Source organism: Lolium perenne, chromosome 5 (genome assembly GCF_019359855.2).
Source record: "Lolium perenne isolate Kyuss_39 chromosome 5, Kyuss_2.0, whole genome shotgun sequence".
NCBI lineage: Eukaryota > Viridiplantae > Streptophyta > Magnoliopsida > Poales > Poaceae > Lolium > Lolium perenne.
In genome coordinates, this window is record NC_067248.2 from 255,039,497 (window position 1) to 255,056,759 (window position 17,263).

Below are 17,263 nucleotides of genomic sequence, written 5' to 3' on the forward strand. Positions count from 1 at the left end.
CACGACCGGAGAGTTCGTGGTAAAATTGGAATATATTCCCACGAAAAATAGACGTAGCGACAAATTTTGTGGTAATAGACCGGATTTCCAGTAGTGCTAGTAGGGTGGCCCAACAGTGAATGCAAATGGACCGCGCCCCATGGGGTGGATTTTCTGTCCATGGGACATGCCAAAAGTTTGCATCGCCCGAGTACTTGTCTGACCCGGGATCTCCAGCCAGCCACACTTCTCTCTCCCTACTCACTTCGAGCCTCCACCGTCACCCGTGAAGTAGCTCCATCCATGGATACTACGGTGCCCTCACCCCATCCCCCTCGCCCTCCCACCCCCCACGCCCCTTTTCCCAAGACCATAATGGAGGGGCCTCTCCTTGGATCTAGCCATGGGTACTGCAACAGGGAGGAAGGGGTGGTCTCCGGCGAAGAAGATCGTCAGGGTCGGAGCGGTACTACCGTAGGAAGGAGGAAGTGCTTATGTCAGCCCTGTGGAATGGGCTCGACCCGTGGTGCTTGGGGTCGATTCGGGGTAGGCCTGACCTGGATGATGTCCGGAACGGAGGGGAGGGGATGGGTTTGATGTGTCGGCCGGGAACGACGGAGGCTGCCGGAGGAGAGCGAGCGCGGTCGATTGGAGGTCTGGCAAGGAGGTGTGGCTTGAGTCTCCGTCATCTGACGGGGACGAGGTCGACCCAGCCTGCTCTCCTCACCAATGGGAACGGGGACGACGTGTGTAGGGGATGGCGATACTGGCGCTAGCGACAAGGAAGGGTGGCGGCGGTGAACCCTAACCCTAGCTAACCATGTAAAAGGGTCGCGAGGGGGAGAGAGGTTGGGGATTCGGGGAAGGGGTGTCGGCTGGGGGTGTGTTCACGTGGTTGGTTCGGTGGTAGTTTTTTTTCGTTATTCATCCGAAGTTAGGAGGGCATTTCCGTCTGGTTCATTTCGGGATTCTTGGGAAGAAGGGAAAAGCACCCCCGGCCCTGCTTTCGCTCGGAGACGCTCGCGCAGTTCATTTCTGAACCCTGCTTCTCACATGCGCTTTTCAACTCTCCGGTGTTTGTTTCAGTTACTGCTTTTAGACCTAAATGCAGAAATAGAAGCTCAAACAAATAGAGCCTTAAGCATTCAGGGGCATTCTAGATATTTCTGTTAATATCAATAGCAATAGCTATAAAAAGCACTTCAACCAAACATCAAATCTTTACTTCTAACAACTACTTCTCGTAACTTCTTTTTCACCGTCCACCAACCACAACTGCTTTTCACCGACCACCAGCCACATCTGCTTCTCGAAAGTTGTAGCCCAAACAAACAAGCCCTCATGGTAATACATGGTATACAGTGTAACTAACCCATATTTTGACTACGAAAAAAGCGTGAAAACCATCTACCAAATTCAAGACATTAGCATATGGAAACAGCTGGGCGTCCCCCGGGGGATCTGATTCGCCGGCCCCCGGGTCCCCAGCCGTCGGATCAACCATTTTGACGGTTAGATTTGCATGTAGCAAAAAAACATCTCCGGCAGCAAAAAATCACCCCCGGCAGCAAATGACTGAAGCAAAAAACGGTTCGTTCAGAAAAGAAAATAAAAAGGCTGGGGTCGCCGGAGATCTCACCGGAGACCTCGCCGGAGACCACGTAGCAAACATATTACTCAAATGTAGCAAAATCGTAAATAAATTGTAGCAAATTTTTTTATTCATATGTTGCAAATCCTCTAAAACATCAACGGAGAATTTCTATACTAAAGTAGCAAAACAACAAAACAAATATAGCAAAAATAATATAGCATCACAGCATTTTTTACAATGTTTCCGGCGAGGTCATTGCTATTGTATGAAAACAAACTTCACCGAATACATCACTGAAATACTTAGTAACAAAATATATACACTAACATAGGAAAATCATAGAACGATTGTAGCAACAAAATGTTCACATGTAGCAAAATCTACAGAACGAAGAAATTGACGGAGACTTTGCCAGAAAATTTGTATCAACCGCCACCGCCGTTTGCAGCAATGCCGCCCCCCGAGGCAGCAACTCCATATGACCAAGGTAGAAACGTCGGCCTCGGCCAGCAGCAACGCGAAGTGCCTAAGGTAGCAGTGCCCTGTACGGCCAGTAGCAAGCCCCTAGAGACGCGAGTGGCCAACACATGGAAGTGCTTGTAGCACCCGTAGACCCTCCGTTGGGGCAACCTCTGCTCACCGATGGTTGCAGGGGAGGAGGTCGGCGAAGATAGCGGCCAAGGGCGGAGCTCGCCGTCGTGGGAGGGAGTCGGGGCCAGCCGGAGCTCCGCGGCGAGCATGGCCCTCCCTTGATTGCGTCGAAGCGGCGAAGCGCGACGAGCTACAGGCGGCGAGGTGGGCTAGCTCTAGGCGGCGAGGCGGCCGAGATCCCCGCGGCGAGGCGGACGAGATCCCCGCGGCGAGGCGGCCGAGCTCCAGGCGGCAGGTATACTCCGGCGTGGAGCTTCATCGAGGCAAATCAGGGGAATCGCATAGCAAAGATAAGGTTGGAGGTTTTTTCTGGGCTGTGGTTGGTGGGGCCAAGGAGAACGACAACCACGTGATTCTAGGCATCGGAGGGCTACGCACCCGGAGGTTGCGAGCGAGCGCAGCCCCCGCGGGAACAGGATCATTTTCCTTAGCATATTATATCTTTTTGTTGTCGCGAAATTTTAAATCTAAATTTTGTCCACATACATGCTATACCATGGGACTGTTGGATAATATTATGAAAAATCATAAAAAAACTATCTAAGAAATTCATAACATGAACATAATACATATGTGGTGCCGTGAAGTTTGAAATCAAAGTTCAGTCCACATAATTCTATAATGTGTGACTAATGCATGATTGGATTATGAAAAAATGCAAAAAAAAAAGAACTATCAAAGAAATTCACAAAATCAACATAACATACATGTGTCGTGCCCATGGAAAAAAATAGCGCGCTATTTCAGCGTTAATAGCACGCTATAGCGTTTTTAGACATGCCACACTACATCATTTCGGCGCTATAGCGTGCTATAGCGCGCTATAGCACGCTAATAGCGTATTTTTCAGCCGACTTTATTTTGTTATAGCGCGCTATTTTTTTTCCTTGGTCGTGCCGCAGTATGAAATCTAAATTCAATTCACATATCATGAAAAGAAAATCCAACCATATGATTAGAACTTAGCTAATGCAATTTGATCGAAATAGGAAACTAGGTTACCATACATGCTAGAATATATCCTTTTGTTTCTGCACGGTTATTTAGAATTTAGTTTTAAAATTTTACACCCAAATTTATAACATCAAAAAAATCCGAATCTTTTCATTAATTCCCAAATCTAAACAAGCAGCCGCGCCCGCTAATCTTTTCATCCTCATCGCCAGCTGCTAAACAGCAGGCAGAAATGGCAAGCCATTAATGCATTCCTCTTCTCCCCCGCGAAAATCCAAAGGCTTCGTCGCGAAAATCTTTCCGTACGTTACACAGACACAAGGGATCCCCTCACCCACCAACCCCTAGATCTGTTCAGATCGAGTCCTCCTCACAGCCTCCTCCAATCCATACTCATGGGCATGGTATCATCCCTCGTATAATCCAATATCTGTCCTACCATGGCGGCGCAGCTTCGTCGGAGAAGCCAAAGGCTGCTGGACCAGAAGCTGGACTGGAGCACCGTTCTGCCACACGAGCTCTGGGAGAAAATCGGCAAGGGGCTCCATTCCGGCCGGGACGCCGCCAGCTTCCGGTGCATGTGCAGGCTCTGGCGCGCCGCGCTGCCCTTCACGGAGTTCGCGCCGGCGCTGATGATGCCCTTCGACCCGGAGTCAACCGACGGCACCATCACCTTCTACAGGCCGACGGACGGGAAGACCTACACGAAGGATCTTCCGGTGCTCCAAGGTAAGCTGGTGTGTGGGTCGTCGCACGGCTGGCTGGCCCTCGTCGACGAGGCCGCGTGCCTGACCCTTCTGAACCCATTCACCCGGGCCACGATCGCGCTCCCGCCCACCGACGCGCACTTCGCCATCGACTTCTCGAGACCCGCCGTCTTTCTCGACGGCCGGTGGTTCCACCGCCCATCTTTCTCCGATGGCATGCTACGCGAACTTAAGCTACATGAGATGCCCGACGTGTTCTTCAGCGAGGTTGTGCTATCCTCGCCTGCCGACTCGGGTGACTGTACTGCGGTGGCGCTACTCAACGAGTCGTCCGATGTCGCCTTCTGCCGCGTCGGGGACGACGGCTCCTGGAGGTTGCTCAGAACCGGACTGACACATGAAATCAGCTGCGTTGTCCACTGCCGCAACAGGTTCCTAGCAATCACCTACGACGGACAGATCTCCATCTGCAACCTCGTGGGTGCAATTCCGACGGCGAGGCCGATGCAATCGTTGGAGCTGCCCAAACAAGTCTCCCCATTATCATATCTGCAGCTGAATGGCGAGCTGCACCTGGTGGGCACCCTTGGCTCCACACACTGCACCCGGCTCTACAAGTGCAATGTCTTTGCCCGGAAACCCGTGTGGTCCATGGTGACGAATGCCGGTGATCTGACAGTGCTCACGTCACATTATATCGCGGCCGCCAGCCGTGCCGGAGGAAGCGTTTCTGGGCTCGAGAAGAATTCGATCTACTACTCCGGGCATCTCGGTAGGTGTGTATATCGCGACAAGCATACCCGGAACCTTGTGTTAGAGATCATCAACATTTCAACTGGCAACATTCCTTGCCACCAATACACTGGCTCTCCAGAGGCTCTTTGTTGGATCGTTCCGCATCCGTGGACTCAAAGGTTTGTATCCTGTCATCCCATGTTGTTTTTCTCTATATATGTCTAGGGTTTATAGGTTCGAGAAATCTGCGGCTCATTGTTCGTAGATATGGGGATAAAATATTATCTATTTTATATTTCACAGGTAGATCGGCTAATTCATTCCATGCTGCTTTTGTGTGGTGTGTAGGGTTTATAGATCATGTGTTTTATTCGGTTTCTAACCATGGTTGTAGTTTCTTCTCACCCTCCCGTGATTATCTAGAAGTACATGTCTAGCTAGCTACTGACGACCAGCAAGGATTTTCCATTTACATTCTCCTCTAGTAATGCCAATATGGTATGTTTATGGCCGCATATGGCATATGGCGGGGAAGTTAGGTAGGCCAAACTTCGCGCATACGTACACTGTTATTGTTTCTTTTGACATCAACCTGAACTTTTTGCGTCCATGATCATGTCCACATGACGACAAAATATAGATATGTCTTATTTAGCCGGGAGATATTTGGTTGTTTAGGAGTATATTGAATTAGATCAGATGTCTAGTGAACCATGTATTTTGTGTTGTTGCGGTTTTGTCTAAGTTTTCTTTTTGGAGAATACATCGACTTCATTAACTCTTCGCATCACCATTATACAATCAGCATTATGGCTATTTTGAATAAAAACTAGGCTCTCCCTGACCCAATCCTCAAACACATTATTCAGACACTTGTGCCAAGGCATTGGTCAGTCTACGAGAGAAAGACTCAAAACCTAGACAAAGACACTAATATCTTCGAGAAGGGGGTCTAAGTTTGTTTTTACAAGAGAAAATCGGAAAATTATATACGGCATATTTTTGAAAAAAAAACAATTATTCGTTTGACATAACGCAATAGGTAATAGGTAGACCATGACCACCTATCCTATGAAAAAATGGCTAAATATTGCGAAGTTTCGGTGTGTGATCTGACAAGCTGTAGTCTCAACCCTCAGCTCACAAGAGTTCAACTCTTACGATCCATTTTGTTAGAGAACTTGGCATGAATTCTATCAAGACATAAAATTTCACAGTGCTGGTCCTTATTTTAATTTAGGATAAAGAACCCGGCCAGCTTGCAATAGCAGACCATTGCAATAGAAATTTCCAGCCCTTTTCTATTTTGTGTACATTGTTACTTTCATATTCTTTATCCATTATTGTTGTGTGTGCAAGTTAACAACAACTAGTTTTGCGGACTGATTTTTATCTGGAATTTAATGATTGTTTCCAGGAAGGCATGTTGAAGTGGTGAAAGATGACAAGGGAAGCACCAAGCCTGTTCTGTGATGCAACGTGGGTCAGACACAAAGATCATTGACGCTCAATTTGTTTATTCCAATTAAGATTTATTCAGAACTACATATCTATTTTTCTGGACCAGCTTTACATTTATTGGAATTTTAGTCTAGGCAGTAAAGAACTGAAAATTTAGAATTGCACGGAAATTGTTGTTATGTACTCGATACAGAAACTAAAATATATGTGTGTCGCTTGCAGTGGTAGCATTATGCGAGACTTCTTTTTGTAAGACTGTGTTGCAATTTTATTTTCTAAAATATCAAAAGCTGCCAGTATTCGTGACAAATGGCCTGAAATGTTGATGCACATGCATGTTCTACCTTTCTATCCAGTTGATGCACATGTGAAATTTTGGTTCTGTGAGTTTTGCAGGAATTTCGTAACTAACAGTTCTCTAATAGGGATGAGTTACTGATGTATATATTTTAATTTGGGGCTTGAATGACAGTAGCCCGGCATATAGTACATCTGGCTAGACTGAGTGAGACTATATGGTTGGATTTAACATTACAATGGATTATGTATGATTACATAGATAGAAATTCTGACGGAGTCTGTTGGCCATGAGCCACTTTTGTGGAGAGTTGTTAGAGGGACACCATGGGACATTCTGGGTAATTGTGCCATACTCCGACGATGAGGAAGGTGAATCATCGCCGGCACTCCCCTTCAGTGCTTCGAAAACGTTCACCAGATCGGCTTCTTACTTGTGTTCGATGTCAGACTCGGTGGAGCGTGATCTGACTCCAATGTCATCAAATGCGGTGCTGTGGAGAGAATGGAAGAAGAAGATGCAGAGGGAGATCGCGATGGTATTCCATCAAGGTATGAGTCCAAATTGTCCTAAATTCTCTTTGATTTCTCCATGTGCATGTAGATTGTCTCGGAGGAAGACCATGCTAGTAATGTAACCATCAACTTTTCTCTTGGAATCCCTCAATGCGAAATAATGGATCATGGTTCAACAGATAAGGAGGAAGATGATCGTCACCTAGACTGGTCGGCTCTCTACTGGCTGGAGAGGACGGTGATCTGTGTCGTGACCGGTGAGCGTTTCTTTCTCTCAACGGGAGTAAACAAGCGGATCAAAAATTCATTCTAATTACATGGTCCATGTGGGATGCACGCTGAAATCTCCTCGGGGATCTTTTATTGGAAATGCAGTAGACGATTTAACCATCCAGAAATGCACTAGACGATTTACGATCCTATCTCTCACCTGCACCCTGCTAGACGGAAATCCACTAGACGATTTACGTCGGAAAGAAAATTAACAATGTTGTATGAAGGGACCCGTCAAAACACCTTCCTGTGGAGAGAAAGACGAGTGTGCATCTTGTGATCGCAAAGACTCTAGACAAAGATATTAACTTTTGTGGCGGGGAAACCGATCCAACTAAGACGTGAACATGGAGCCCACCACCCAAGCTCTTTAACATGGCATAAACTGAACCCATGCAGATCTTGGAGGAGGCACCCAAGCAAGGAAGCGTTCGTCGCATCTGAAGACGTTATGCCCTAGAGGCAATAATAATAAGTGTTATTTATTATATATATACCTCCATATTTTCTATTATGTTTATTGTTTATGCTATAAATATTATGTTCCTTATATATGTGGTTTTAAGAAAAGCTCAAAAGCACGTGTAAGGAGCTCACAAGCTAGAGGTTATACTTTGATATTATGAACCATCACTTCCGTAACCGGGTGACATAAAAGTTAAGGTTCCGGTATACCAAAAGTTATAGTTCAAGAATGAGATTTGTTCCACCCGATGAAGGAGAGATATGATGCCCCCCTCCCCCCGGTATTGTGATGAAAACTAATCGTTGCTTATACGTGATAATGATTGCATGACATCATCAATATATATCAAAAGGGAAAAAATATTGATGTAGGGTCGAGGTTAACTGGTAATGTGATGTGATCAGAGAGTTGATTCATGGGAATACACCCTTCAGCGGACCATGTCTTGTATGATATACCTTTGAAAATCTTTTCCCCTCCATCTTCATACAGATGCCAAATGAACTTTCAAACTATGTGACTCACAAAGAGGCGTCGTATCCCTATGAATCCACTACCGTTGGTGCATCCCTGCATCCTTTCCTTGCTAGCGATCTGATCTGAATCCCACATCCAGAATGCATATGTGGCAATTTTGCAAATGCACGCCCGCCTCTATTATTAGCTAGGCCATCTAGTTACAAACTCCCCCCATGTTAGATTGCTGATTTTACAGAACTTTTTCTCGTGAGTCGCGACACGCCGTCATGGCAGCCGCCTGCTGGGCAGTTACAGACGGAATGGCCAAACTTCTTGATAGCGGCAGAGAAATCCTTGTTGGTCTTAGTCCAAGACTTCCGCCACATTATTATGGATTTATAAACAGATCTCGATCCGTTGCATGTTGTGGTCGTTGGTACTTGTTGGCCGCCTACCAAGAGTCTCCACCGCCGTGTTCCGCAGCCGAAACATGGTGACCAACTAAGTGGATCTCTGTTGCTGATAGAGCGTGGTGGTCGTTGCCGACTTGCCATCGTGAGAATGGTCGTCACCGTCCTACGTTGTTGAGGGATTGGCAGAGGCTAACGAATGCTGGAGGCAGGCACTAGTAGAAAACTGACCTTCCGTCCAGGCCTTTTGTCCCGGCCCAGTCTGAAGCCGGGACAAATGGCCAAGCCACGTCACCCCGAAACCAGCGGGAGGGCATGCACAGGGCCTTTTGTCCCGGTTCTTTAGGTACCTTTTTTGGGCCACGATAAAAGGGTCTGAGGCCTTTTACGGCCTGTTGGCAGCTCTTCAGTCCCGGTTTGTGGCTCAAACCGGGATAAAAGGTCTCGACCTATATATATACAGCCAGCCCCCCCCCATTCTCCCTACATTTATTCCTTGGTGGTGGAAGGTGGAGGTTTATGCTAGCTTTTTTTCTTCTTCATGTGCACAAGAGGTGTTTGATGAAATGTTTGTGAGAACGATGCCACTTGAGTTCATTTAATAAGATTTCTCCTCTTTTTTATGATAAAAGGTTAGCAACTATTTTCTTGTATAGACCGCACAATACTAATTTTAGCATCGTGATCTGAATTTGATATATAATTGTACTTATGGTACAGATGAGTCATCCATGGATATACGGTAACCGATACGATCCCGCTTTCAGAGAGGGCGTGAAATCTTTCTTGCTTGTGGCCGAGACCAACAAGGGGAAGAGAGGTTTTATTTGTTGTCCATGTCTGTAATGTCGGAATGAGAAGGATTACTCTTGCTCAAGAGACATTCAGAGCCACCTACTTCTGCATGGATTCGTGTCGGGCTATAATGTTTGGACCAAGCACGAAGAAGAAGAAGGGGTTATGATGGAAGATGACGATGAAGAAGATAACGATGACAACTACCGATCTATGTTCCCTGAATAAGGTGATACCACAATGGAAAACAATGAAGAAGAAGGAGGTGAAGAACGGGCACCATATGAGCCTGGTGATGGTGATCTTCGTCGGGCCATTTCTGATGCACGGAGAGACTGCGGCACAGATAAGGAGAGTTTGTAGTTCGACAAGAAGTTAGAGAACCACCAAAAATTGTTGTACCGAAGTTGGGAAGATGGGCAGAAAAAGTTGGGTAGCATATTGGAATTGCTGAAATGGAAGGTAGAGGCATGTGTGAGTGAATCAAGATTTGAAAAGTTGCTGATAATATTGAAGAAGTTGCTTCCAAGAAAGTACGAATCTCCGTCTGATACGTTTGAAGCAAAGAAGTTTGTCTGCCCTCTAGGATTAGATGTGCAGAAGATACATGCATGCCCTAATGACTGCATCCTCTACCGTGGTGAGCAGTATGAGAATGAGAATAAATGTCCGATATGCGGTGCATTGCAGTATAAGATCAGAAGAGATGACCCTGGTGATGTTGAGGGCGAGCCACCAAGGAAGAGGGTTCCTGCGAAGGTGATGTGGTATGCTCCCATAATACCACGGTTGAAACGTTTTTTCAGAAACAAAGAGCATGTCAAGTTGTTGCGATGACACATGAAAGAACATAAGAAAGACGCGATGTTGATGCACCCAGCTGATGGTCGGCAGTGGGGAAACATCGAGAGATAGTTCCCGGATTTTGAACGTGAGGATAGGAACTTATGGTTTGGTCTAAGTATAGATGGCATGAATCATTTTGGGGAGCAGAGCTGCAGTCATAGCACCTAGCCTTTGACTCTATGTATCTACAACCTTCCTCCTTGGTTATGCATGAAATGGAAGCTCATTATGATGCCAGTGCTTATCCAAGGCGCAAACCAACCCGGCAACGACATTGATGTGTTCCTAAGGCCATTAGTTGATGAACTTTTGGAGTTGTGAGCCAAACCAGGTGTACGTGTGTGGGATGACCACACCTAATAAGAATTTGACCTACAAGCATTGCTATTTGTAACCATCAATGATTGGCCTGCTCTTAGTAACATTTCAGGACAGACGAACAAGGGATACAATGCATGCACACGCTATTTAGATGAGACTGAAGTAAATATCTGGAAAAAAGTGGGGAAAATGTGTACCCGTACAATCGCCGTTTTCTTTCGCGCAAGCATGCCTTAAGGAAAAAAAAGGCAAGCATTTCCATGGCGAGGAAGAACCCCGTTCGAAGCCTGTCCCCCGTAGTGGTGCTGATGTATTTGAGATGGTCCAGGCAGACGACATGTTCCGAATGACGCTAACGGACACACGTCCTTGTGGAAGAAGAAATCTATATTTTGAGAGCTAAAATATTGGAAAGACCTGGAAGTCTGCTCTGAAGTCGACGTGATGCACCTAACGAAGAATCTTTGTGTGAATATTCTAGGTTACCTGGACGTGTATGGGAAGACAAAAGATACAACAGAAACACGGGAGGACCAACAATGTCATAAAGGACGAGACGACAATCATCCAGGGCGGTTTCAAGGGCCTGCCAGCTACGCTCTTAACACAGAAGAGAACGAAATCTTTTTTGAAGCCCTATTCAGTATCAAGGTTCCGTCTGGTTTCTCATCGAATATAAAGAGAATATAGTAAATATGAAGGAGAAAAAAATCCAGAACCTAAAGTCTCATGACTGCCACGTGCTTATGACACAATTGCTTCCGGTTGCATTGATGGGAATTCTACCAGAAAATGTTTGACTAGCCATTGTGAAGGTATGTGCATTCCTCAATGCAATTTCTCAGAAGTTAATGGATCCAGAAAGTTTGTCAGGTTACAAATTGATGTGGTCGAATGTGTTGTCAGCTTTGAGTTTTTGTTCCCACAATCCTTCTTCAATATTATGACGCACCTCCTAGTTCACCTAGTCGATAAGATTAGAATTCCCGGTCCTTCATTTCTACACAATATGTTCGAGAGGTTCATGGGAGTCTTAAAGAAATTTATTCATAACCGTGCTAGGCCAGAATGAAGCATCTCGAAGTGCTGCGGAACAGATGAGGTCATTGGGTTTTTGTGTTGACTTTCTTTCTGACCTTGAGCAGATTAGTGTTCCTGGATTTCGGTATGAGGGGAGGCTGACTGAACAAGGCACACTAGGAAGGAAAGCAACAGTGTGCAGGGATAATATTTCTTTCAATCAAACAAACTACACAGTTCTATACAATTCCAGCTTGGTGGCTCCGTACATCGAGAAACGCAAGAATATTGTACGAGAACTAAACTCGGGCCAGCCCGAGTCCATGATTACACGTCAACACATAAAGACCTTCGGCAGTTGGTTGCAGACACATCTCATGAGTAATACCACTGTTGGAGAGCAGCTGTACTTGTTGGCCAGGTTACCATCTTCGAACATATGTGTTGGAGATATGCCCAAGAGGCAATAATAAAGTGGTTATTATATATCTTTGTGTTTATGATAAATGTTTGCATACCATGCTATAATTGTATTAACCAAAACATTGATACATGTGTGTTATGTAAACAACAAGGAGTCCCTAGTAAGCCGCTTGTATAACTAGCTTGTTGATTAATAGATGATCATAGTTTCATGATCATGAACATTGGATGTTATTAACAACAAGGTTATGTCATTAAATGAATGATGTAATGTACACACCCAATTAAGCGTAGCATAAGATCGCGTCATTAAGTTCAATTTGCTATAAGCTTTCGATACATAGTTACCTAGTCCTTCGACCATGAGATCATGTAAATCACTTATACTGGAAAGGTACTTTGATTACATCAAACGCCACTGCGTAAATGGGTGGTTATAAAGGTGGGATTAAGTATTCGGAAAGTATGAGTTGAGGCATATGGATCAAGAGTGGGATATTGTCCATCCCGATGACGGATAGATATACTCTGCGCCCTCTTGGTGGAATATCGTCTGATTAGCTTGCAAGCATGTGAATGGTTCACAAGAGATGATATGCCACGGTACGAGTAAAGAGTACTTGTCGGAGACGAGGTTGAACAAGGTATAGAGATACCGATGATCAAACCTCGGACAAGTAAAATATCGCGTGACAAAGGGAATCAGTATCATATGTAAATGGTTCAATCGATCACTAAGTTATCGTTGAATATGTGGGAGCCATTATGGATCTCCAGATCCCGCTATTGGTTATTGGTCGGAGAAGAGTCCTAACCATGTCTACATAGTTCACGAACCGTAGGGTGACACACTGATGTCTACGCCCCCTCCTTTTCATGTAGACAGTGTTGGGCCTCCAAGAGCAGAGGTTTGTAGAACAACAGCAAGTTTTCCCTTAAGTGGATCACCCAAGGTTTATCGAACTCAGGGAGGAAGAGGTCAAAGATATCCCTCTCATGCAACCCTGCAACCACAAAGCAAGAAGTCTCTTGTGTCCCCAACACACCTAATAGGTGCACTAGTTCGGCGAAGAGATAGTGAAATACAGGTGGTATAAATAAGTAGTAGCAACAGCACCAGAAAAGTGCTTTGCCCAGGACAGTAAACAAGCAGTAGTAACGCAGCAGTAGTAACGCAGTGAAACAGTAAACAAGCAGCGATAGCAGTATTTAGGAACAAGGCCTAGGGATCATACTTTCACTAGTGGACACTCTCAACATTGATCACATAACAGAATAGATAAATGCATACTCTACACTCTTGTTGGATGATGAACACCATTGCGTAGGATTACACGAACCCTCAATGCCGGAGTTAACAAGCTCCACAATTCAATGTTCATATTTAAATAACCTTAGAGTGCATGAAAGATCAACACGACTAAACCAAGTACTAACATAGCATGCACACTGTCACCTTCACACTATGTAGGAGGAATAGATCACATCAATACCATCATAGCAATAGTTAACTTCATAATCTTCAAGAGATCATAATCATAGCATACGCCAAGTACTAACACGGATGCACACACTGTCACCATTACACCGTGCAGGAGGAATAAAACTACTTTAATAACATCACTAGAGTAGCACATAGATGAATAGTGATACAAAACTCATATGAATCTCAATCATGTAAAGCAGCTCATGAGATTATTGTATTGAGGTACATGGGAGAGAGATGAACCACATAGCTACAGCGGAGCCCTCAGCCTCGGGGGTGGATTACTCCCTCCTCATCATGGAAGCAGCGATGGCGGTGAAGATGGTGATGAAGACGGCGGTGGAGATGGCTCCGGGGGCAATTCCCCGTCCCGGCAGGGTGCCGGAACAGAGAGTTCTGTCCCCCGAATTGGAGTTTCACGACGGTGGCGGTGCCCCTGGAGTCTTTCTGGAGTTTCGTCAATTGGTACTGCGTTTTTAGGTCGAAAGGGGTTATATAGGCGAAGAGGCGGTGCAGGAGGGCTGACAGGGTGGCCTCACCCTAGGCCGGCGCGGCCAGGGTCTGGCCCGCGCGGCCCTATGGTGTGGGGCCCCCCTGGCTCTCCTCCGACTCTCCTTCGGTGTTCTGGAGCCTTCCGGGAAAAATAAGATCTTTGGCGTTGATTTCGTCCAATTCTGAGAATATTGCCCGAACAGCCTTTCTGGAACCAAAAACAACAGAAACAAAGAATCGGCCCTTCGGCATCTCGTCAATAGGTTAGTTCCGGAAAACGCATAATAATGACATAAAGTATGCATAAAACATGTAGATATCATCAATAATGTGGCATGGAACATAAGAAATTATCGATACGTCGGAGACGTATCAGCATCCCCAAGCTTAGTTTCTGCTCGTCCCGAGCAGGTAAACGATAACAAAGATAATTTCTGGAGTGACATGCCATCATAAACTTGATCATACTATTTGTAAGCATATGTAGTGAATGCAGCGATCAAAACAATTTATATGAGATGAGTAAACAAGTGAATAATATAGCAAAGACTTTTCATGAATAGTACTTTCAAGACAAGCATCAATAAGTCTTGCATAAGAGTTAACTCGTAAAGCAATAAATTCATAGTAAAGGCATTGAAGCAACACAATGGAAGATTAAGTTTCAGCGGTTGCTTTCAACTTGTAACATGTATATCTCATGGATAGTTGTCAATGCAAAGCAATATAACAAATGCAATATGCAAGTATGTAGGAATCAATGCACAGTTCACACAAATGTTTGCTTCTTGAGGTGGAGAGAAATAGGTGAACTGACTCAACAATAAAAGTAAAAAAATGGTCCTTCAAAGAGGAAAGCATCGATTTCTATATTTGTGCTAGAGCTTTGATTTTGAAAACATATAGAGAGCATAAAAGTAAAATTTTGAGAGGTGTTTGTTGTTGTCAACGAATGGTAGTGGGCACTCTAACCCCCTTGCCAGACAAACCTTCAAAGAGCGGCTCCCATTTTATTTTTATTTTTGTGTGGCACTCCTTCCAACCTTTCTTTCACAAACCATGGCTAACCGAATCCTCGGGTGCCTGCCAACAATCTCATACCATGAAGGAGTGCCTTTTTATTTTAGTTTTATTATGATGACACTCCTCCCCACCTTTGCTTTCTCAAGCCATGGCTAACCGAATCCTTCGGGTGCCGTCCAATCAATCACATACCATGGAGGAGTGTCTATTTTTGTTAATTAATTTGGGACTGGGAATCCCATTGCCAGCTCTTTTTGCAAAATTATTGGATAAGCGGATGAAGCCACTAGTCCATTGGTGAAAGTTGCCCAACAAGATTGAAAGATAAAACACCACATACTTCCTCATGAGCTATAAAACATTGACACAAATCAGAGGTGATAAATTTTGAATTGTTTAAAGGTAGCACTCAAGCAATTTACTTTGGAATGGCGGAGAAATACCATGTAGTAGGTAGGTATGGTGGACACAAATGGCATAGTGGTTGGCTCAAGTATTTGGATGCATGAGAAGTATTCCATCTCGATACAAAGTTTAGGCTAGCAAGGTTATTTGAAACAAACACAAGGATGAACCGGTGCAGCAAAACTCACATAAAAGACATATTGTAAACATTATAAGACTCTACACCGTCTTCCTTGTTGTTCAAACTCAATACTAGAAATTATCTAGACCTTAGAGAGACCAAATATGCAAACCAAATTTTAGCATGCTCTATGTATTTCTTCATTAATAGGTGCAAGGTATATGATGCAAGAGCTTAAACATGAGCACAACAATTGCAAAGTATCACATTATCCAAGACATTTTAGCAACTACTACATGTAGCATTTTCCAATTCCAACCATATAACAATTTAACGAAGAAGAAACTTCGCCATGAATATTATGAGTAGAGCCTAAGGACATATTTGTCCATATGCTACAGCGGAGCGTGTCTCTCTCCCCCACAATCATTTATTCAAACAAAAACAAAAACATACAGACGCTCCAAGTAAAGTACATGAGATGTGACCGAATAAAAATATAGTTTCAAGAGAAGGAACCTGATAATTTGTCGATGAAGAAGGGGATGCCTTGGGCATCCCCAAGCTTAGATGCTTGAGTCTTCTTGAAATATGCAGGGGTGAACCAACGGGGCATCCCCAAGCTTAGATTTTTCACTCTCCTTGATCATAGTATATCATCCTCCTCTCTTGACCCTTGAAAACTTCCTCCACACCAAACTTAGAACAACTCATTAGAGGGTTAGTGCACAATCAAAATATACATGTTCAGAGGTGACATAATCATTCTTAACACTTCTGGACATTGCACAAAGCTACTGAAAGTCAATGGAATCGAAATATCCATCGAACATAACAAAACAGGCAATGCGAAATAAAAGGCAGAATCTGTCAAAACAGAACAGTTCGTATTGACGAATTTTATTGAGGCACCAGACTTGCTCAAATGAAAATGCTCAAATTGAATGAAAGTTGCGTACATATCTGAGGATCACTCATGTAAATTGGCATAATTTTCTGAGTTACCTACAGAGAATTTTGCCCAGATTCGTGACAGCAAAGAAATCTGTTTCTGCGCAGTAATCCAAATCTAGTATGAACCTTACTATCAACGACTTTACTTGGCACAACAAAACACAAAACTAAGATAAGGAGAGGTTGCTACAGTAGTAAACAACTTCCAAGACACAAATATAAAACAAAGTACTGTAGCAAAATAACACATGGGTTATCTCCCAAGAAGTTCTTTCTTTATAGCCATTAAGATGGGCTCAGCAGTTTTAATGGTGCACTTGCAAGAGATAGTATTTGAAGCAAAAGAGAGCTTCAAGAGGAAAACTCAAAACACATTTAAGTCTAACATGCTTCCTATGAAGAGGAATCTTGTACACAAATGAATTCATGAAGAACAAAGTGACAAGCATAAGAGGATAAAACACGAGTAACTTCAAGATTCTCAACATAAAGAGGGGAAACTTAATATTATTAAGATGCACATAACCATATTTCCCTCTCTCATAATAACTTTCAGTAGCATCATTGATGAAATCCACAATATACCCATCACTTAAAACATTCTTATCATGGTTCATATGCATAGAAGTATCATTAAATTTGGCATAAGAAGAGTTATTCTCATTAATAGTAATTGGAGCAAGATTATTATCAAGAATTTGAACATGGTAAACAAGTTGCATATTAAGGGAATTGTTTTTGGTAATCCAATCATGACTATGACAAGTTTCATAAGGATAGTTAGAACCTATATCATAGCATTCTTTATAATAATCATCAGAGATCGGAGGCACAGTGTCATCATAGGAAATAGAATAGTTATCTTTCACAGTCGG

General features: G+C 44.0%; 1 protein-coding gene across 1 annotated transcript; it reads left to right on the forward strand.

Annotated features, from left to right (window-relative positions):
• The first annotated feature begins 3,618 nt into the window (after positions 1–3,618).
• On the forward strand, positions 3,619–6,093 carry LOC127304353 (putative F-box protein At2g33190). Its single transcript, XM_051335040.1, has 2 exons — positions 3,619–4,657; positions 6,038–6,093. Exons 1-2 carry the CDS (start codon positions 3,619–3,621, stop codon positions 6,091–6,093), a joined length of 1,095 nt encoding a protein of 364 aa, XP_051191000.1.
• The last annotated feature ends 11,170 nt before the right edge of the window (positions 6,094–17,263 follow it).

What these genes read in the sequence shown, in the direction of transcription:
- LOC127304353 (XM_051335040.1), top strand. Translation starts at nt 3,619, where the DNA reads ATGGCGGCGCAGCTTCGTCGGAGAAGCCAAAGGCTGCTGGACCAGAAG. An exon ending in CTACTACTCCGGGCATCTCG is followed by an intron (nt 4,658 to 6,037) that starts GTAGGTGTGTAT and finishes GATTGTTTCCAG; the next exon opens with GAAGGCATGTTGAAGTGGTG.